The 23,937-nt window shown below is 47.0% G+C and overlaps 1 protein-coding gene across 2 annotated transcripts in view; it reads left to right on the top strand.

Moving 5' to 3' along the window:
• LOC147663162 (uncharacterized) overlaps positions 1 to 23,206 on the top strand; it is a 92,095-nt gene extending 68,889 nt beyond the window's left edge. Inside the window, exon 6 of one of the 2 annotated variants that reach the window (XM_086950622.1) lies at positions 22,051 to 23,206. In XM_086950622.1, coding sequence (XP_086806748.1) covers positions 22,051 to 22,536 — 486 coding nt within the window. In that variant the 3' untranslated portion in view covers positions 22,537 to 23,206. Of the gene's footprint in view, positions 1 to 10,621; positions 11,702 to 22,050 lie in introns of those variants that run through there. The other variant, XM_086950623.1, reaches the window with a different exon arrangement.
• The last annotated feature ends 731 nt before the right edge of the window (positions 23,207 to 23,937 follow it).

Below are 23,937 nucleotides of genomic sequence, written 5' to 3'. Positions count from 1 at the left end.
GTCCATTTCCAATGGTGGTATGTACCTATAGCACATGTATTACGAATTTAGAGAGAGAACAGCGGGCTGGGGGTCTGATTAGCAGGCCCACAGCCTCAGTAAGTCGAAAACCAGTGAAGCAAAAAGCAAAAATTGGGGTGACCATAGGATAGCAGACCCTACTCTCCTACAGTGGTAGGTTTGGTTTGAGGTGCGTACATGGCCTGTGTGCTGATATATGAGCGGTGCTGCAAGATTTATTTGGGGTACACTAAACAAATTATGTGTTTTGGTCTCATTCAGTGTTACCACCTCTTCACCGAGAAAAATACCAGCAATCTCTTCATGTTTTAACATTCTGCAAAGTCCTGGAACTGAGTCTTAATTAGAACTGTAAAATCTTTTGATATTTACTCAAAAAAGTATGGACTGATAAGTAAAAAAGACAGTTTTTAAGTAGTTTTCCTACATTTTGTATTGGCACGGACATTAAAATGCTGGTCATGCTGTTATAAAAAAGTGTCCAGGTGGCAGCCCTAGTCTCAGTGCTGAAATAACAAGAGATGTAAAGTTTGTCTAGTGTTGTTAACAGCAGAGGACATGGGTAATGTGCAACACACGTGTTGGAAGACTCTTTATTAGGTCTCGCCTACGCAGCGCGTATGTGCTGTGTTGGAAAGAGACCTTTAGCCATCGGTTCCCTTTTTCAGCCAAAAACGTGCAAGCGTTCCATTGCCTTCAATGGCAATGCGTGCACGTTTGGCGATTCCCTTGCGGAGTGAGCTTGACACTATGGGGCCGATTCTGATTCGGTAAAATCCCCTACGAATAGCCGTACGGAGCATATTTCCTGTATGAATCGTACCCTTAAACATACCCGTACGTACGATGAAGTACGATTCGGACCCAAAGCAGATCTCCGTACAAATCGTACGAAAGACCATACGACTGGAAAATACGTACGAATCTAACTCGGAACATGCAGTACGCAACGTCCGTACGGATCAAAGCAGCATTTTCCGACCCAGCAAGTGCGATTCTGTTTAACACTCCGTATGACTCTTTTTCTACGGGAGCTCAAAACGTCCAGAAAAGCAGATTTCGACTCGAACTGTTTACAAAATAGACCTCCCATGACTGCAGGGGTACGGTGCATAGGGGTACGGTGTGTAGGGGTACCGTGTGTAGGGGTACTGTGCGCAGGGGTACGGTGCCTAGGGGTACAGTGCCTAGGGGTACGGTGCCTAGGGATACGGTGCGTACACGCCCCATGATTCTAGGGGGTACAGAGCATAGGGGTACGGTGCATAGGGGTACTGTGCGTATGTTATTGTGTGGCTCTCCGTACGAATCACTCGTATGCAACGTTTTCCGTACGAATCGCGTTCACATTCCCTGGTACGGATCGTACTTGTCGGGTCATACAGCATGTTTATGATTCATACGGTTCACTTTCAGGGCCTGTTTCGTACTGGTTTTCCCTTGCTTTTCGTACTGCTCGCATGGATTCAGACATTTTTTTTTTCCTACGGATCGTACTACGCGATTCGGACGGATTTTTACGATTTGTACGGAAAGGGCTACGGATACGAATCGTCGTACAGATTAGTTTCCCGAATCGGAATCGGCCCCCATATGTTTGTAATTAACTTACAAACACATGATACCGCTGGCTTGCTCCCGCAAGGGAATCGCGCAAGCCCCCTCCTCACTGCTGCCAGCGCGAGGCACGTGCACTTGTTTTTTTTAACGAGAAGCACTATACATGTTAGGGTTCTGTGCCCACAGTTGCAATGGCGCCACTCAAGAGTTGTTAGAATGGAAATAAATATGCTCAAAGATTTTTTTAGGTATTTGCAGGGGTAACATTTTACAGCAAAGACAAGGTTGCCAGGAAGTTCTACACCACTTCGGCAGGAAACTGTTTTTTTGGTCTGGGATTTCCTTTTAAAAATTGCCTTATTAGGGATGGTGGAGTAATTGTTTCAACTGAAGCAAACAGCTACAATCCCCGGAATGGAGTGATTTGAAAAACGACAGCCCAGGACTGATGTCACGGTGTCCCGCCAGAAGAGGGTGCTCTGACACCCAACCTGTCGAATGACTCGCCCCACGCTCTGCCAATGTGTAAATGAGCTGGTAAAGGGAGCCCGGAGAGACACGAACAAGACCCCCAGTGAATCATGGACCCGGTCACTGAGGACTAGGCCGGTGCCTCTTAAATGTCTGATGGGCTGGGGCGGGAACTGTCGCATAGTCCAGGCTCCGGCTGAGGTACAAGCGAGTCCACAGCCACTCGCTTGGGAATTCTGCATCAATCCAATGAGGCCATTTGCTGCTACAATACCCAAGAATCGGCGGGATCCGAGATGGGGGTTACACAAAATACGTGACACTTGACAAACCAGGAGGTCCTTTTAGTCTGCACTGGGACCACCACCCCACTCGCCCCCTCTCAGACACATTATCTTGGCCCACGGTGGCCACTCTACCGGTCCGTGTCTAGGCCCTCCCATCCCCTCAAGAACCGGCCCACCTTTCACGCCCGTCACAATTTGTCCTAGGGACACCAACTTCAACTCAAGAGACAGATATCTTTAAATTACCTTCCCCAACCCCACTCATACTTTCTGACCAGTAAGCTGTAAATCGACATCAAAGTCATTTGTATTGGGAGCACCCGGATTTCCTGCTCAGTAATTGGCCAACATAAAATGCCAGTCGCACAGAGACAGCATTTTCACACAATAGTGAGTTGTCTGCCCTTACTTATCTGCAAAGAATCGAGCCCACCCCTTTGCCTCGTCTCGGTCGTGGGTCAGAGGTGACTCTTCCTGAAAGGCTGTAGCCCGGGCAGCCGTATCCCCTCAAAAGGACTGCCGATTGTGTTCCCACAAAAGGGGGTTGCCACATGGGGTGTGTCCCTCCCAGAAGGGCTATGGGTAACTCTGTGCCCCACTTAGGAGGACTGTAAGTAACTTGTGTCACTTTTAGAAGGACTAACTCTGAGTCTCTCCCAGTAGGGCTGTGGGTAACTTTAGTCTTCTTAAAAGGGTTGTAACTGGGTCTATCTTAGAAGGGCTGTGGGTATGTCGCCCCCAAGTGCTTTAAGTGGGAGGAAAACAGTGTTCAAGTTGGTTACCGTGAGAAACCTCTAAATGGGGCGTGGTCATAGAAACACAAGCTAGGAACCCTTCCCAAGAGTTTTGGCTTAAAAACATGTAAACTAACATAGTGTGCATTACATAGCATGCCGCCTGACCAGTGTCTAAATGCTTCTGAGTTTTTTTATCGCATCCAGACAGGTCACACATCAACAAACTTGCATATCTACACCAAAGCTACCTATTAGTGTTGTCAATGCTTGTTAGCTGCATCAAATAAAGGAAGAACAACTTTGTTTCGAATAATTCGAATGTTACAATTAGGCAAATATAAGTGTGAATTATACCTTACTAAGATCTGTGGGACAGTGGGTAGTGGCCTTTCAGGGTGGCTCAGGCACTCTTGTTCTCCACTATCCTCCGCAGTCTCTCACTCAAGATGCTTTTGCCATTTTTCTTCCCACATCCTTCTTAAATCCTCCATCTACATATCTCATATTTTCCCACTATTACCATAGGCATGTTTGCGACTGTCACTCCGTGTGCCTACAGAAAGGTCACAGATTGGATGTGCCTGCAGTCTGCTCGCCTCTATGACCTGCTGACAGGCACTGTGAGAATCTCACACTGCATTCTGCCTCCGCTTCAGCGATCTAAACCATGCCATATTTCAACATCGATCCCTAATTTAAACTCAGACACCTACAGATCAGTCAGTTCAAAGTATGCAGTACACAACAGTTGTGTGCTGCTGCCTGCCGCATGAAATAACAAGCATTGACATAGCCAATAGGTCTCGCCTTTGGGACCTTATAAGTGTTTAGTTATCCAGCACAATATCCTTGGTGCAACAACATCCACTGTTGCATGGCTAAACACTTATAAGGTCCCAAAGGCGAGACCTAATGGCTATGCCAATGCTTGTTTATGAATGCTCCCATATCATCTGGCATGGAGAATCAAGCACCACCCCAGGGGAAAAGGGTCAAAACTATTATTTTCGAGTTAAGAGGGGTTGTAAGAGCTGTGTGTTGTCCCCAGTAACGGCATAGTATGGTTTTGGGCTGCCACCTTTTCTAGTGAGAAACACCGGCCATCAGTTCACTATTTAAAGATTTTGGAAATGTCTGTATTTATTGTAACATGGCCTCTCTGTCTTTATTTTTCTTAAATTATCTATTGGGTCATTAGGGTAGCTGAAGAACACATTGTAAAGTGCATTCTAACATTTATATTGAGGGAGAGGATGGTGAGCAGCCAAAATAGCCAAAATAAAATATTGAACTACAATAATATTGAGGTGATAATATCGATGTTAAGAATATCGATCGACAGAATATCGACCCTAAGGTAAGTAATATCGATTTTTTTTTAGATTTTTTTTTTATATCGATGTAAGTAATATCGAAGTTAGTAATATCGATTTCAAAAATATCGATGTTAATAATATTGATGCTACTAATATCGGTTACTAATAGCGATATGTATATGATTGTTATATATTTTATTATGTATTTAATATGTATGTGTTATATTTCGTTTAAGTGTTCTACTGGTTTTAAAATATATGTATACAATTTTTATATGTTAATGTTATTTTAAGTTAATTTTGTATTTTAGTACCGTAGCAGGCTATGGGTTTATAGGGGAATAGGGTGGTAAGTAATTTAAATGTAATTAAGTAATTTATTTTCACCAATTGGTATTAATTTTATATCATTGTTAATAAATTAATTGGTAATTAATTTGTATTAATTGGTAATTCATTCTTATTAATTGATTAATCGATAATTATGTTAAGTTTATTATTTTAATGTTGGAGTGTGTTGTGCGTTTATAGGGGAATAGTTTGTAAAGTAATTGATATCTAATTAAGTAATTATTGAATTTATTGTTGGGTATTGATTGATTTATTAGACATTAATTATTAATTGGTAATTATTTAAACGTATAATTTTTGGTTATGAAAATTATTTTATTGTTTAATCATTAATTGGTAATTAAATATTACGAAATATTATTTATTGCTCTTTTTAATTAATTTACTAATACATCATTATTAATTGGTAACTAATGTTTAATAATATTTTTGGAATACACAATTATTTAATTGTTCACTATATGTTAATTGGTAATTACTTTTTTATAATGAATGGTTTTGTTATAAAAAGTATGTTATTCAATATTTATTAATTTGTAATAGTTATTCATTAATATTAATTGGTATTGATTATTAATTTATTAGTTAATTATTCATTGGTAAGTATGTTTTTAATAATTATTTATTGGTATTTGTAAATAGTTTGGATTTATTTAATAATTAATTTTATAATTATTTTAAAACTAATTTATTTCTAAGTATGTTATTTTTAACTTCTACGCTATCCAACACTTTCCCTACTGTTGCACTCTATGGAGTTGGAATAGTAGTTTTTACCCCTACGCTATCCAACACTTTCCCTACTATTGCACTCTCTGGAGTTGGAATAGTAATTTTTACCCCTACGCTATTCAACACTTTCCCTGCTGTTGCACTCTTTGGAGTGGAAATAGTAATTTTTACCCTTACGCTATCCATCACTTTCCCTACTGCTGCATTCTCTGGAGTGGGAATAGTAATTTTTACCCCTACGCTATCCAACACTTTCCCTACTGTTGCACTATATGGAGTTGGAATAGTAATTTTTACCCCTACGCTGTCCAACACTTTCCCTACTGTTGCACTCTCTGGTGTTGGAATAGTAATTTTTACCCCTACGCTATCCAACACTTCCCTTACTGTTGCACTCTCTGGAGTGGGAATCGTAATTTTTGCCCTTTCGCTATCCAACATTTTTCGTACAGTTTTTTTTTTGGGAGTTGGAATAATAGTTTTATTCCCTCTGCTATTTAATATTTTTTGTCTTATTTTGGCTAATGTAGTATAAAATTAATGTTTAAAATTATTTATAAGTTATTAAAATAATTATTAAAACTGATTATTAAGTAAGTATATATATTATGTTATATGTATCAGTTTAATTAATGTTTTAATAAGTTACAAATATATATATATTACTAATTTTAAACATTATATACTATTTGTTACTATGTTTATCATATTTATGAGAATTATTTAGTTTATTTTACATATTTTTTTCAATTAAAAAAAACAATATTTTTTTATAACGTCATTTTTGACATCAATATTTTTTTCCGATATTTGTATACTTACCATGATGTAGATAGGATGTCGATATTCTTGACATCAATATTATCGCTCTGATATTTTTGTAGGTCGTTTTTTTATTTTTATTTTTTTTATTTTTTTTTTCCCCTTCGATATTTTGTCAGTGATCCACTGCTAGAGCGGTCCACCTAGCAGCTGAGGATCCGGGTTCAAGTCTCGGCAAAGACGCTCCGCATCCTGTTATACTGGGCAAATCACTTAATCTCCCCGTGCGTAACAGAAAATAAAGGTGTCCATCTATAATGAAACTGGTGCTCATGTAAAGCGCTCTGATACCGGATATCTTCGGGTGGAGTTCGCGCTATATAAAACTCTAGGAAAAAAAAAAGGAAATTTACTGTGTAAACTATGTACTGATGAAGAGAAAGAATACCAGATGTAGGTAACTTTTCTAATGTCGTGCCAGCAGGGACATTAGAGTCCATTTATGCAGCTCTAAACCTGGCCATATGGCAACCCTAGCAACAGGCCAATAATGTAGTGCATTGAAATAGGGGTGTAGTTTTGAGATGGTGCAGGCTCTACAGACATAAAGGGGTCGATTCCAATTCGGGAAACAAATCCGTACGACGATTCGTAATTATTGCCGTTTCCGTACGAATTGTACAAATCCGTCTGAATTGCGTAGTACAATCCGTATGAAAAAAATACGTCCAAATCTGTGCGAACCTTACGAAAAAGCAAGGGAAAATCCGTATGATACGGACGCTCACGGTGAACCATACAAATTGTAAACATGCTGTACGACCCGACAAGTACGATCCGGAACCAGAATGCGATTTGTACGGAAAACATTGCGTATGATCTGCGATTCGTACAGTAAACTACGAACCCACACTGAACGAAGTGCATACGAACCCCGTAAAAACGTTGCATATGAGCGAGCCACAAAAGCAAATACGGAGTGCACGCGAACCCCGTAAAAACGTTGCGTATGAGCGAACCACAAAAGCAAATACGAAGCGCACGCGAACCCCGTAAAACGTTGCGTATGAGCGAACCACAAAAGCAAATACGAAACGCACGCGAACCCCATAAAAACATCGCGTATGAGCGAACCACAAAAGCAAATACGAAGCACATGTGAACCCCGTAAAAACGTCGCGTATGAGCGAGCCGCAAATACGAATCGAACCCACACTGAACGAAGCGCACGCAAACCCCTAAAATCAGCACAAGGAGGCAGAAAACGACTCACACAACACCACAAAACACGTCTCCAGTGTACAAACCATGGAAATGAATGTCCTGGCCAGATCCAAACAGGCAAACAGAGGGCCTACCTCAGAACCACCCCTTATAACACACCTACCAAAAATTCAAACTAAGCCCCACTCATAAATGGACCAATAAAAAGGGACCACACACGCAAACCTGATCCTTTGCAACATACACCATTAGCAAGAGACACAGACAACACACCACCAACTGCACACATCCACCTTGGCACATACCCCCAATCAAATTCAGACCCACACCCCCATTCACATTCAGACCCACACACCCACATCCATACACACAGTCACCCCACACCATGTCCGCACAGAAGAATCCAAAGTTCCTAAAGGAGGAGACGGAGATCCTTGTAGATGAAGTCATCAGAGTCAAGCCACAGCTCTTTGGGGCATCGGTCGGTCAGACGGACCAGCATAGCTGAGAAAACACGCCTGTGGGAGAGGATAGTCAATAGGGTGAATGCTGTTGCAACCATCAGACGTACCAGGAAGGAGTGCCAGGCCAGGTGGTACGATCTGCGGAGGATGATCAAGTGGAAGGTGGACGAGGAGTCCACCCAGAGCCAGATCACTGGAGGTGGTGGTCCCCGCAGACCAGTACAGTACCATCCCTGGGAGAAGAAGGTCATGGCCCTGCTACCACCGGTGGGAGTACAAGGAATTGAAGGAGTCGTAGAACCTGGTGAGTACACAAACAAGGCATGTAACATGGGTTTAATGGCATCCACAGCCCAAGTGCAAAAAATGCCCACACCAAGCCCCCCAGTGCCCACCGCCCACAACTACATGCAAAAACAACGCTAATGCCACTAACGTGTATGCCTCATTGAGAAAGCAAGGTCATGCTATGTCCCATGCTGCAGGAAGCATAGACCAAAAAATGGATGTCCAGTATGCTGGGAGGGTGGGTGTCACAAAATGCATTGTGGGACTCAAAATCAGACCCAATTGCATGGACGTCTGCCAGGGGGGGGGGCAAGGGTGCTCTTGCGCCCCGATGGCCAATGCGTCTGGTCTGGGCCCAGTCAGGGCCGGCCCTAGTCCATCATGCTTTTGAAATGGTGCCATTGTTCCAGGGGGCAGCCCCCTCCATTGGGTGGGAAGGGTGCAAGGTAGTGGCGAGAAGGGTGCAAGGCAGAGGGCGAGAAGGGTGCAAGGCGGGGGCGAGAAGATTGCAAGGCAGAGGAGAGAAGGGTGCAAGGCAGGGGGCAAGAAGGATGCAAGAGGGAGGGCGAGAAGGGTGCAAAGGAGAGGGTGAGAAGGGTGCAAGGCAGGAGGCGAGACGGATGCAAGGCAGAGGGCGAGAAGGCTGCAAGGCAGAGGGCGAGAAGGCTGCAAGGCAGGGGGCGAGACGGCTGCAAGGCAGGGGGCGAGAAGGCTGCAAGGCAGGGGGCGAGAAGGCTGCAAGGCAGAGGGGAGAAGACTGCAAGGCAGAGGGGAGAAGGGTGCAAGGTAGAGGGTGAGAAGGATGCAAGTGGGAGGGGAGAAGGGTGCAAGGCAGAAGGCGAGAAGGATGCAAGTGGGAGGGTGAGAAGGCTGCAAGGGGGAGGGCGAGAAGGCTGTAAGGCAGAGTTTGAGTTTGAGTTTAAAATTACTTGTAGAGCGCACGTATACCAGCGGTTTCTTGGCGCTAAATCTAACAGGATCCGGGGCTAAAAGGCTGGGAGAGCTGAAGGAGTATTATTCAAAAGACTTCGTGAACAAATAGGTCTTGAGGTGTTTACGGAATTGTGGGGAGAAGGGGGGGGAGAAGGCTGCAAGCAGAGTGCGAGAAGGATGCAAGTGGGAGGGGAGAAGGGTGCAAGGCAGAGGGCGAGAAGGCTGCAAGGCAGAGGGCAAGAAGGCTGCAAGGCAGAGGGCAAGAAGGCTGCAAGGGGGAGGGTGAGAAGGGTGCAAGGGGGATGGTGATGAACTTAAAAGTCTGCCCACCCCTAGATACATGTCTGTGGACGCCCATGCACAATTGCCCTCATCCCATATGGCCCAGGTACATACCCATGCACCATGCTCAATGCACAGGGAGTGGGAAAGTACTGACAAGATAGCTGACACTGGGTCCTGGTGTAGGCAGCACAATGGCCTCTTGTGACCAGTACAAACACAAACACCAGGACAACAAGGTCCGATATCTTGGACAGTAACTCACAACAACTGTCATGGCAGCATGCTCCATGGGGGGACAGCCACACCACGAGGGTGGCCCAGTGCCAACTCAGACTCCAACTACCAGCACGACCTGTCACACACACCCCTTAAACAAACATACCCTCCTGGGACAGGCAATGGAGTGCCCCACTGTCACAATGGTCATGTAACACAACAAAACCAATTCAGATCTGATGAAGCATCGAAGTAACAAATGCACGGTGCAGATTCTAAAGCCCCTTGTGCTTCTTTCACACCGCTGTTGCGTCACCTTTGTGACACAGCAGTGGTGCTGGGTATTTACAAGGTGACACATCTGGGAGATGTGTCACGTTCTAAAGCCCTGCACCAGAAGTAGGTGTTCTGGTACAGGGGGGAGGGGTGGGCATTATGGCGCAGCCGCGCCTCCCAAAAGTGACTATGTGAAATCTACAAGATTTCACTCTCACTTTTAAGCACATGCCGCGTCAAAACCCTGTGCATGCATGATGCAGGTGTAAGGATTGAAGCAGCATCGTGCAGATAGGGCCCCACAGACCTTTGCTGGAGCTGCGTTGCGCTGGAGACGCAACTCCAGCAATGCGCTACTTATACGGCACAGATTTGTGACGCAGCTGTGCCGTTTTTCCACCATGGTGCTCCACAATGTGAATATGTTGCATATGTACTGGCATAGCTGTGGTGCACAATGACTGGTGAATCCCTGCTGATATGCAGGGCTGTGCCAGTTATTGTAAATATGCCCCCACATGTCAATGAATCTGGAGCACATATCAATCTGACCCCACAACTTACCCATCCACAAGTGAACACTGAGTACAATCCAAAGCATGGACAACTACCAGGTGGAACAGTTCCAACTACAATGTGTATGAAAAATGGATGTTGCATTAAATGGCCTTAACATTGTCTGTTTCTCACACCCACAGGGCAACGTGTGGAACCTACCCCCAACAATGGGGGAGATGATTCACAGTCCCAGGCTCAGCAGGACCCTGAACCCACCGACAGCGACGCCTCTCACCACTCCACGGATGACCCCGACCGACCTGGCACCTCTGGTGCCCCAACCCCTGCAGCACCTGGATCAGTGATATCTGCGCCAGCCACCACCACCATTCCCGCCAGATCCCAGCAGACATCTCAGAGCCCTGCCCACATTGAACAACTGAGCCAGTCTGACAATGAGGGACAAGGTTCGGCGTGCACCCAGGAGGTGGCAAACAACACCACCATTGCCATCACTCAGGGTTCCCGTCGACCTGATGTGCCCACAACGGCAGGCCAGGCTTGTGTGGGCAGGGGTGGTGGGAGTGGCACCAGGCGGAGGCGAGAACCTGACCAGCCAGCTGCAGGGCCTGGTATGTCTGAACTCCGCAACATCATGGATGCATACCAGCGGGACACCAGGGAGAATAGCCAGGTAGTGGGGACCCTCACAGAGATAAAAAAACCTGCAGGCCGAGCAACACGCCATTCAACAAGAACACCAAGGACGGATGGAGGCAAGACTGGCTGAGCTCCTGGCCTTACAACGGGACATAAGCCATTCACTCCGTTGGATCACTGACAACATGGAGCACCCTCCCTGTGTCACCAGGCCAGACACCTCGAGTTGAAGACCGCCACCAGGCACAGGAAGGGAGGAGGAGGAGGAATCATCCAACGGAGCGTCCCATGCATCGTCAAGGCCTACATATGAGAGTCCCCCAAGGAAGGTGGGTCGTCCACGGAAAGGACAGTGAGAGGCAGCTGGCCATGCGTATCTCCCAGGTCACCTGGTCTGGCACCTGGACTTTGTGTGCAACAGTATCACCTCAATGACTGTCCTACTCAACCACATGGACTTGCTGGTTGCAGTCTGAACAATGATGCCAAGCACTGTGGTCTGGACTCTGGTGACTCCAACTACAAGGCATCACATCTCCCTCTGTGAACTTTGGATTCCCGGCATTTTTGTACAGCACCTATCACTTACTCACAATTCCTGCACCTGACTGAGAAATAAACAAAACACTCACAAGTGAACTTGATGTTGCAGTCATTTAGCATGAGTCTACAACATACGTGTAGGGATATGTCAAAGTATGCCTGAGTGTGGAACAAACTCAAGCCATCCATACACTGGGATCTGAGTCCGGTCGAGGACACATGTAGGTCACAATGTATCATCAAATACATACATGGAGTGCAATACTCACCCGTGATGGTTTCAAGCTGCTGAGGGAGAGGGCTTGCCATATTGCGCGGACAGACCGGTTTGGAAGAGCATCATGAAGGCATAGAGGTCACGGGTCATGTGGAGGTGCCCGGGGAGGGAGTCCCAGGTCTGTTTGGTGAGGTTGAGAACTATCTCCTGCATGCAGTTGTTCTGTAGATTTGATGTATGTTGGCCAGGGCAAGGTTGGCTGGACGGAGTTGGGGCATTGGGGTGTTGGATGAGAGACTTCCATGCAAATATTTGGGTCTGGGGTTGTGGAGTGCCTCCTGAGTGTGGCTGAGGAGTCTGAAGGTGAATCTGCAGTTGACAGTGAGCCTATTGTAGGTATCTCAGGTGGACGGTCATGTGGCTGTGGCAGGGGATGTTGAGGATGAGGTGTGCCGATGCACCCTGGATGTGTACAAGTCCTCCTGGAGTCTGGCTGTTGTTCCTGCATAGAGGGTGTTGCCGTAGTTGAGCCGGCTGGTGTTGTGGACCTGGGTGACTGTCTGTCTTGCCTAGGAGTGGATCTATCTGAGGATCATTTGCAGCATGCGGAGGCTGTTGCAGCATGAGGTAGAGATGGTGCTGAGTTGCATGGTTATTGTGAGCGAGGAGTCTACGATGCAGCAGCTTGCGTGCGTGGCCACTGGGTGCTGGTGTGCTGCCCAGGCCGGTGTGACACAAGGAGTTGTCCCAGCCGTAAAGGGACAATCCTCAGGTGATGACCTCAGTCTTGTCCAAGTCCAGCCTCAGGTGGCTGATGTTCATCCATTTGTCAACGGACCTCATGCCTTCTTGAAGGTTGGATCTGTGAGTGGCTGGGTCTTTGGTGAGGGTGAGGAGCAGCTGTGTGTCAATGGCATAGGACATGATTATGAGGTCGTGTGCGCATGTGATGGTGGAGAGGGGGGTCATGGAGACATTGAAGATCGTCACGCTGAGAGATGAGCCCTGGGGAATGGGCCAGATGAGCCCAGTGCACTACGTGCTGAAGGGGGAGGTTGAATCCCTGGGCCTTGCTGGTGAGGTACTTGGTGATTTAATCCTTGGCCCTCCTCTGGATCCCAGTGTTGTAGATGTGTGATCTGACGATGTGGTAGCACATGGTGTAGAATACTGTTGAGAGGTCAAGGGGGTGAGGGTGGTGGTCTCAGCAATGTTGATCAGGGTCCAAAATGTCATTGGTGGTAGCAATGAGGCCAGTTGCAATGGTCTGATTACTTTGGAAGATGGTCTGGGGCGGGGTGCCTGGAGGTGTTTGCTTACAGGGAGTTGATCAGTTGCTCGTTGACTGTCTTCGAGATGACATTTGCCGGGTAGAGAAGCAGGGTGACGTTCCGGGAGATCCTGCGGTATTGGCGTCCGTTGTTCAAGAAGGCCCTGGGTCTCTGCATGCCTCCAGCTACCATGGAATGTGGCGTACTCAAAGAAGACATCCATGCTGTGCCGAAGGTGGGCTTCAAGGATGGGGTATGCTGTGATAGAGATGTTGTGTGGGAAGGGTCCGAATGGAGAGCCGGAGTGGATGGTGTACATGAGCCAGGTGGTGTATTTGCTGCTGATGGGAGTCCAGGACCTGAGGGGGTGTATGTCCCGTGGATAATTGCGCTGTCTGCCTCTGTGCGGCGAGGCTGTTGTGTATGTACATGAGCTTGCAGTAGTAAAATGTTGCCAGGGATTCCCCTGGCCTTGCGAGGGTGGGATGTCTTTTGGATGGAGAGCTAGGGTTACATAGTCCACTCACGATGCTGATGAGCTCCTTGATGTTGTGTGTGTTGGTGTCTAGGCTCTATCTGAAGGATGTCCCCTTGTCCATGCAGATGATATGGTGATGTCTGTGTGTGGCGGGTTTCAGGGCTGAAAGGTAACTGATGGTTGTTTGTTTTGCAAGGTCTGCACGAGAGTCCGGCTAGATCTGTATGAGTCCAGTATGTCTGCCTTGTCCCAGTTGGCTTAAATGTTGCTGTGCTTCACAGGAAAGTCTGCCAATGTGGCAAGAGTGTTGGATCAGTCTCTGATCCAGTGTGTGAGGTTGTTGGCGGTGGCGTTGATTGGAGTGTCCTGGCCGAGAGTGTCACACAACTTGTCTCTGGTGACTTAGATCAATCATCTTTGGGGGATCTGTAGCGGAGTGTGTTGCCTGTCGGACAACTGGATGCAAATGTTGATGTACCAAAGAAGGATGGGGGTGTGGTTGTCCTCCAGCCAGAAGTTGCTGTCCCCCAGCCACATGCAGTCTGTGGAGGTGAGGGCCTACATGCTGATGTATTTGTTGATGGCTTTAGCGGAATTTTGGGTGGAGGCCTGTAGATGACTGTTAGTCTGAGGGTGGTCAGGGGGTTGGTGTGAAACCTGAAGTGCAGGTGCTTGACAATGCTGAGTGTGTCCTTGGTGTTGTATGTGACTCTGAGGGTGTACTTATGAATGAATGAATGGCAATTCATCCTCCTGGATTGATGGTGTGGTCCCTGCGGGACATCTTGTATCCGTCTGTGATGGCAATGTTGAAGTTATGTGCTGAGGATGTGTTCAACCAGGTTACTGTAATGAAGGTGATCTGTGGGGCCGTTGTGTTAAGGAGGTAACAGAGTCCAATGGCGCGCTGGTGGACGGAGCGGGTGTGGAGTAGGAGGCACATGACTTGGTTGTACGGACATGGTCTGGTAGGCGGGGCAGCGTTGTGTAGGCAGTAGGAGTTACACACCCAGCATGCAAAGCTGTTGTGTGTGTGCTTAGGGATTGGCTGACAGCAGGTTGTTGATTGTCTGGTGATAATTGCTTGGAGGGTGGCTGGTGCATGATGTTGTGTTACGTGGGTCATGCAAGCACCAGAGGGTCTTGCACTGTGCATGTTGCAGGCGCTGACAGTGCTGCCTTTGTCACGGCGTAGGTGCAACAGAGTCACAGACAAGCTGATTTCTGCATCAAGAATGGATGGAGGGAGGCAAGAGCATCTGAGAAGCGTGTGTGTTGCAGAATCAGGGCCCTCGTTGCGGCAGTGCCACAGGGGAGGCAGCAGCAGGAATGCATGAACACCTGATGGTGGCAGGGGTGAAAAACTAGCACACAAGGACAAGGAGGTTAGAAATCCACAGTGTAACAGGTGTATGGAAAGGAAGGAGTGTCTGGTCACTCATGGGTCACTCAAAGAAAAAGGATGAACAATAACCAAAGACGACGGGCACAGGATCAGGCTGCAAAAGGCCAAGCTGCGCACAGGACACACATCGTCAGCAGCTCAAATAATACATACACAACCAAGCACTTCATGCACAATAGGGATTATTAGCCATGAAGAACTGCATGCATGTTACCAAAGTACACATACTCCCATATGCACTATCTTTGACAATTATGCCATAGGTAACGCATGCAAAGTGGCAAGAGACCTGCGGTGACAGAGATGAGGCACATTGTACTGTGGTGAACACATTTACTATACAAACGGATCAAGTATGCTGCATGAGCCAATGTCCATGACCAGTGCCATTGGTCTGTGAAAATTAACAGCCATGTAATAAGTCTACCTGTACTGCTGGTGATCCAATGTGCACAGGACTGCCTGTGACTGTCAGGGCCTTAAATCCTCAGAAACATGTGATGCTCAAAGGGCCCTATCTCCCGATAGCCCCTTGGTCTGAGTAGAAATGACAGACTCAAAAGGGTGATCAGGCGAGGGAAGGAAAGGAAGGGAACAGCAGGGAGGGAGATCTGAAACAAAGGTAAACAAGCATAAGGATTCTACACTTCTTGTCACTGAATCACAAAATACCTCAGGACCTATACTGTAACAGTAATACCTGTAAAGGAAAAGAACAGCCACTGTATCCTAGTTGGGATCACAGTAATGAAAAGTGGTAGTGGATATGATGATCAAACAAGGACATTACTACACACTTACAAAGAAAGCAGTTCCATATGTTTCCATGTACTTATCCAGCAGTTAGCAACATACCCAAAAAAGTCAGAAGAGCCTCATACCATGGGAATTGGAGCTTTCTTCCGGACGTGCTCTACAAGCCCCTGCTGTGAAAACCGAGATGAACAATCCACATGAATTCATAGCACATGTAAAGTTGTTGAAACACCATAACACACCAAAGATAATGTTCGAGTTGCAAAAGAAATGGCCAATACTATGATCCTGTTCCAAGGATTGTGCAACTAGCACATGGATCACAGGAGAAACATAAAAGGTAAGAGAGTATTGCAGCGATATGAGGGGGTATAACACTCTGCAGGCTGCTTCAACAAAATTAAAGGCATGCGGTAATCAAGAAATTCACAGTGTATGAATAAAGTCCAATAAACAGATATTCAAATGCGATGCTGCGCGTCTCACACAAAGCCAACAATCAGTAGTTCCCCCAGGGAATCAGTGATGGTTAAGAAGGAAAATGACACAGCCCCCGCAAGAGCCTTAAGAAGCTTGTCCAACGAGGGAGGGAATAAGTTAAACACAAGGAAGCCCCACAAGAGCCAGTCAACAGCTCGTCCAACTGGGCTTTGAAATGCCAAACATGACAAGCTGCTGGGCTGGAACTCAACAGAGAGTAATGATGAGCGATGGCGGAAATGCACTCCTACCGTGACCAGGATATGCAGCACACCACAAGAGAATCCTGGAATTAACAGCACACGACTGGTGCCACGGAGGCGTTTACATTCACTTACAAACAACGTTCTGACTTCATCAGCGCAAAGTTCTTGGCTTTCTGGAAAATGAAATTTCTCATCCACTTATCAAGAAGGCTTGCACCTTAGTGTTCTCCATTGACCCTGAGGAAGCGACGTGACAGTGACATGACATGCTGGCACAAAGGGCAATGCATCCATACGACCAGACTCACAGGACAGTTGACAGAACATGTGGGACATACCCTGGCCTAAACCTACACAACATGGATGTTGGAAATCCAATTGTACTGGCACACATGATTAAGTGGATGAGCCAAACACATCCTGCTGCACACAGAGAGGCTGCAATTCCCCATAGAGCCTGTTGTTGTTATGTCCCACACAATGTCAACCCGTGGCATCCGCAATGTTTTAGGGGCAAGGTTTACACACATTGATGCCTTCACCAGAGTCCACACTCCAATACAGATGACTGTCAAGAAGGGGGATTGTCATGTCATGGGTCGGTGCAACATGTAATTTGATCCATGGTGATACATGTATGCATGGTACTACAACATGCACAGAAACAGTTCCCACACATTCCCAAAGCATACCAACAACAAAAAGCCTGTTTGGATCTCTTACCCGAACTGACATATACACATGTCTGTGCATGGAACGCCGATTCAGCCCACGTTGCAATCATCATGAGAAACAGTAGGAGGGCAAAGATGACACGAGCAGACAACAGGCATAGCAACCTGGGAATGAGAGACACACAAGAGCTCACCTTTAAAAATCGTTGCAATAGACAAGGGCAGTTACGAAACATGAACAATGTAGGACACATGCAAATCTCAAAGAAAGTCATTGCGCATTACTGTGTGACCTGACATCAGCACTCGAGTGACACATCAGAACACACATCAAAGTCACTTTGCATACAGTCAGCTGGACACACACATTGCAACACATGCCACTCAATGCTGCAAGCTTGCTCACTCAAACCCAGTAACTCACAATTATGAGAAGAAGTTGCGTATGAGCTGACTCTGGATATCATCCTCATCACTTGCATCGTGACCAAGCCCTTGATCCTCAATGGGTGGATGTTCCTGCTCCTCAGGATCCAGGATGAGTAACACTGCCTTCTCAACTGCCATGTTGTGCAGCATGCAGCACACTATGAAGATCTTACAGACCTTGTCTGGTGCATATGGGAGAGATCCGCCGGTCTTATCGAGGCACCGGAATCAGCTCTTCAGGAGGCCAAATGTTCTCTCAATCACTCGCCTGGTCTGCCTGTGGGCATTGTACCGCTGATCTGCAGCTGTTCTTGGGTTGTGGAGAGGTGTCATTAGCCGTGGCATGTTGGGATATCCCGAGTCCCCTACATGTAATATAATGTAATGATGTCTTGTAAAGCGCATGAATCACCCCACATGGGGTATCTCCGCGCTGTAGACCGCTGGGAAACCCGTCCTGGCTTTCCCTGTGAGATGGTCCCTACTGGGTATCTCCAAGGTGAAACCAGGCATCCCCGGCGTATGTGGGGGGCCGTTGTGGAGATGAGGCAAGTTAATTCCCAGATTTGCCGAGTGTGATCCCTGGTTAGAGTAGGCACCGAGGCGAGAATTATCGAGTCTGCTGGCCCTGGTCCACGACCCTGCCGCGTCGGGAATTGAACCCTGGTCCCGGGCTCTCTTCTGCTTCCAGGTCTGCCGCTTCTAACCAGTGAGCCACACCACTCCACATAGATACATCATGTAAATAAGTGGGTCAGGAGATGCCGTAAGAGAAAAAGATACTGAAACACACAGGACAAACTGAGTTTACCCACCAACAAGACATGCCCGGTCGTTGTGCAGCTGCAGCATTATTTGTGGCACCCTGCTACGCCTCATGATGAATGCATCGTGTGCCGATCCTGGAAAACGTGCAAAAACATGGGAAATCAGCATGTTAGCAAGACACACCACAAGGACATTTATTGAATGATAATGTTTACGGTTGCGATAAGCCTGCTCCTGTGCCTGCGGTGGCACCAAAGCCACATGTGTCCCATCAATGGACCCAATGACATGTGGCATCCCTCCTAGGGCATAGAAATAACTCTTGACATCTCTCAACTCCTCAGGAGTTGGAAATTTGATGAATTCATCAATGTGCTCCAACATGGCTGCCAAAACATCACGCAGGACACGGATGAACATCGTCTGTGACATTCCACTAACATCAGCTATGGTTAATTGAAACGTACCTGTTGCAAAAAAATGTAGGGCTGCCATCACCTTTATCTTGGGGGTCTGCACAGTAGGATACCTGTGTTGCGGTTGGAGATGTGGTGACAGCTTGTTTGTCAACTCTTGAATCAACTGTTGAGTGAATCTGTAACGTCGGATGCAGACACGTTCCCTCATGGTAGCCGAGTTTGGGATGGCCTTGGTACAGGCGGTGCCCTGCAGGACATATTTGAGAATAATGGAGATTGACAGTCAGCCAACATCAATGGCAATCTACATAGGACATGCAAAACTGCTACTAGACATCAGGTCACTATGGAGTCTGGCGTGTGCAATACATCCAGGACACATATGCCAGCTTGCTGGCACTCCTACAAAAAGCCAGATACACCTGTTGATTGACAAATCGGCATGGCATGCCCTGAAATGAGCTGCTGGGCCGGTCTGAGTGAACAGCACGAGATATCCCCCGAGTGACACACATCACAGTACCTGCAGTTGAATGTTGTCATCCCATACAGACAGCTTACTGCAAGGTACACGCACAGGTCACGTGGAATGTCAAATGTACATATCAAACACATTGCGATTAAGGTCTACACGTGACAACAAAACGAAACAGCCATTGACACGACGCAGACATGTATGCCTGGGGAAATATGATGTCTGATGCACACAGACCCAACAGCTGTGGGAATCCACATGTGGCATGGTGTCCGTAGATGTGAAACCATTCCCATCTCAACACAGACCCATGTTAGATGCACCAACATCAGATGCAGTTTACGGAACACACACACCAAGCTCCATATAACACATGACCCACACCTGACATAGTCACATAGGGTCATGCTGAGCGTGACATGTCATTTGACAAAGTGCCCCACCCAGACCCTGGCATCATGATACAGGTGCTGGTAGTGATGACTGTGCCATCCCAGTGTTGCTGTGCATTACAAAATCTGACTAATGATACACATGTGACAAGTGTCAAGGTGATGTGTGCCACATAGTGCCCCATCAGACATTACATGTGTCCACAGGTCATCACACATCGATTGTGCAACAAGATTAGATGCCCTGCGCTATGTCACTGGCTGCCACACCTAGGGCCTGCACATGAAATTATGCAATGACAAGTACTTGATAGACATCCTTGTGCAAACCATTCCCCTGCATTGGCATCAGAGTGTGAAACGCACCGTACCCCTGCATTGGCATCAACGTGTGAAACGCACCATGTGAAACACACCGTACCCCTGCGTTGGCATCAATTTGTGAACACATCCTGGGTGTCATGGATACTGGGATTTGAGTGTGTCAAATAAGTGCCCTGCAAAAGTCAGTTGGCCCAAAAAATACAATGTAGCAAAATGATTGTTGAGCTGAAGCTCAAATTTTAAACGATGTGAATGTGTGTCAGAGCCGTATGTTTAAAGGGATTGGAGGAAACGTATGATGCAAACAAATCTGACCTATCACTCTGTACTCCTCGAACTGAAAGCCCCTCAGCAGCACTGATTTAAGGCTGCAGGAAACCCTGAGAGAGCACTTGCCAGCACAACATTGGAGCGGACCACACTGCTGCTGTCTCTGCATCCTTTGGCCTTTCATGTCTCGTACTATGGAGAGGGCCCCAGCCTTCACTGATGAGGAAAACCAGGCCCTGCTGGGTAGCCTCCTACCACAGTACAGCAAGCTGAATGGGAGACCTGGGGAGGAAGTGAGTGCTGAGTCCACAACCTTTGACTGTGCACCTGTTGTGTGAGTGTCACAACAGGCATTGTGTATGGTGGGACAGACATGCAATGTGATTTGGAGTGAGTCCCAGGGGGTGTACATGGTGGTGTATCTCATGCAGAGCATGATGTAGTTCATGTGTGATACAAATAATCAACATGGGGGGAAAAAGAAAACTGTGATCCATCCAGCTTCCTACATAAACATCCAAAAAATCAAATGGGGGAATGGATCACTTTTTTGCTGCATAACTTGGGTTAGCATTTTTCTATTTTCCATGTCCCAATAAAAAACCTTCATTCCCGTGCAGATGGTAGGTGTAGCGGTATATCTTGATTCTCCGCTCTACTGTTTATCACGTGACCGCATCATCATAGGGTTAGTGTTCATGCTTGCCTCCACCCGGAGGTGTACCCCTGGTTAGTGCAGTAGTGATCAGGAATACTCGTGTCTTTGATTAAAAAATACTCGTGCAGCCAGGTTAGGATTTTAATAGATCTGGATTCAAGATATTGTTTAAAAGTAAGTTGTAGTGCGTTCTGAGACTGAGTTGACTGTGTCATCAGGGATTGGATGCCCATGTGGGGACTGACATATTTCAGGTTGTGTCACATAAATGATTGTACCTTGGCACTCAAAACACTTGTTAAGAATTGAACATGTTTAGAATGTGTTAATATGACAAATTGTGTAAGTGACACTAGTGTGCCTGCATGATAGATGTCTCACAAGGTAGTGCACACAAAACGAGATTTCCACTTTCATGTAAGACGCTGGCACCTTTTCAAAGAGGCCAGTGTTAGTGATAAATGATGTGCCTTGATCTCCATATACATGTTCCCACAGTGGTCTTGGGGTCTTGAAAGTCCTTTGTAGTCGATTATACAAACTTATGAGTGTCAAGACATCAAAACCTCCGTTGAACTATGTATATGGACAATCTGCAATGCCATTTGTTACTAACAGAGTTTTCTTTAGAAGTGTGCCAGCTTTTTCAATGAATGTGGAAATGTTTTTAGTGTGCATTTTCTTGTGAGACATCTTTAATGCAGGCACATAAGTGTTCTTTTCCCAAAAAGGCAAATTATCACATTCAATACATGTCGATTGTGTAAAGTTTTGTGAGTCCCAAGACACCAAGATTTATTTGAATGTAATTTTTGACCAATGTACTTGCAGAGCTCTGAGTGTGGTGACACCTTGGTGAGTGAGGTGGGTTAGTTTGCCCTGAGGGGCACCACTACTGTTGCTTTCTTGGTGAACAAGAGGTGGCATCACTTCATTGTATTGATCTGCTCTCCTGTAAACAAACACTAGCTTCTCTGGGTATTTCTGATTATAGTTGTGGCTTGGTGTGTTCTTTGTATCCTTGTGTCCAAGTAGCATTGTGTCTATACAAACTGGGCAGTACAAGACTCAAAGATGTGCAGAGTTATCATGCTTTTACTCATGATGCATGGCATGATTTGCACTGTGACCTATTGATTTTGTGCCCATGTGTCAGATGTATACAGGTGACTGATGCATTTCTGTTTCTTCTCCTTGCCCACAGCATCATCACCCGAAACGGGAGGAGACAGCTGCATGGACCTGGAGGAGGGACCCAGCCACAGTGCCACCAGCGCTGAGGAGTCAGAGGGAGCCAGTGGCATGGAGGGTAAAGGGAGTCAGCCTGCGGACCTGTCGGAAGGCGACACATCCTACCACGCAGATGAATCCGCTTCTGACTCCCAGGAGGAAGGGGAATACGCCGCAACACCTGGCCGTATCACTGTGTCTGTCCCGCCTCCTCCAGACCCATCTCCACCCTCCCAGTTGCTCCGGTCCCTTCTGTCCGTGCAGCCCCCCATGTCTCCTTCCGCCACGGCACCGCAGCCCTTGCCCCTGTCTCCCCTGCTGCCCTCAGTGCGGAGCCTGTGGACATACTCCGCCAGATACAGGTTGGTCAGACATCGATGCTGAATGTCCTCCATGGCCACAATCGTATCCTAACCCAGTTGATGTCGTTCATGGAGGGCATGTCAGCAACGATGTCTGACCAAAGTCGGATAATGAGGTCCATGGACCACTCAAGGACGGCAGCAGTTTCCCTCCTGCAGCGGTCCATCCCCCCCTCTATTGGCCCCATCCACACTCCCCTCTCCCATACCTGTCCAAGGCACATGCAGGAAGACACGATCACGCACACCAACGGACACAAGCAGCACACCCCCACGAAAGTCGAAGCGCACACCGCCTGGCACACACACTCAGGGGGCTGCAGGCACACCCACAGGGACAGGGGTCAGACCACAGACATGCAGCCAGAGTCACAGTCCGCAACCCTCACAGCTCTCTACCTCAACTCCCATAGTGTCCTCGGGTGCAGGGGGTGGTCTGGACAAACTGGCTGCAGTGTGCAGCGCAGAGTTTCTTTCCACCTTTGGTGCTGCACAAGCCACTGAGGAGGATCTGTCCCCCCCTGCACCCACCACACCTACCCTTCCCACTACTGTCCCTGCGGTGCCTGGTCCTGACCCCGATGATGCCCCCCAAGGGTCCAAATCCTATTAGATACTCCATGTGCAGGCAAGTTGGGGTAGATGGCCTACCCAACGTCCCCCTACAAAGACATTTGTGTGGACTGGCCATTGGCCTTATTTGAGAGGGGACTCATTTTTGCTAATCTTATTATTTCCTGCTGAATAAAGCATTTTATTTTACTTTCACCACTATCACATTTCAGGTACTTGATGTTGGTGATGAGGGGCCTTGAGTTGGTGTCATGGTAATGTTTTGGGGTTCTGAAAGATGTTTTTTGTTGATGGTCATGAGGTGGATCATGGTATCTGTGTGCTATCACAATGTCTCTGCAATTAATCATTGTGTGTGTTCAGTTTGGCTAGAGATATTGTCCCAAGGAGTGTTCCTTCCTCTGTGGCACCTGACATCTTCACTGCAGACAGTTGCACAATTGTTGTGCTGACATGTGTGCACATTTCCTTTTTTGGTGAGGGTTCCCTTCAACCATGGCCATGCCTGCTCACAGATGTCTACTGCTAATTCGTCTGTGCCATGCTTGCAACTCACTGTACTTGTGTTTTGAGTATGTAGAAATGCCTTCATGGACACATTCACCCTTTTCACCACTATGCATGTGTGTAATCACAGCCTACCCCTGTGTTGGGAATTGTTATGCAGGGTATTTGGGCACATGACTCACAATTTTGTGCATTGCATCTAAGGGGTTGTAACCCTATCCCTTCCATGAGAGACTACTTCTTGGTGGTCCGACCACCACCTGGACATCCATATCAGTCCTGGGATGTGCTTGACAGTGTGTGTTCCCTTTCGCTATCTTTGTTTGGAAGGCTGTTACACCACTATACACTATTGTGTCATGATGGTAGGGTGTGTATTTCGCCTGCAGCCTCCATGGGTGGGTATGCATGTGAAATTT

This window comes from Lissotriton vulgaris, unplaced genomic scaffold (assembly GCF_964263255.1).
Source record: "Lissotriton vulgaris unplaced genomic scaffold, aLisVul1.2 SCAFFOLD_607, whole genome shotgun sequence".
Classification (NCBI taxonomy): Eukaryota; Metazoa; Chordata; class Amphibia; order Caudata; family Salamandridae; genus Lissotriton; species Lissotriton vulgaris.
This window is presented reverse-complemented; position numbering and strand designations above follow the sequence as displayed.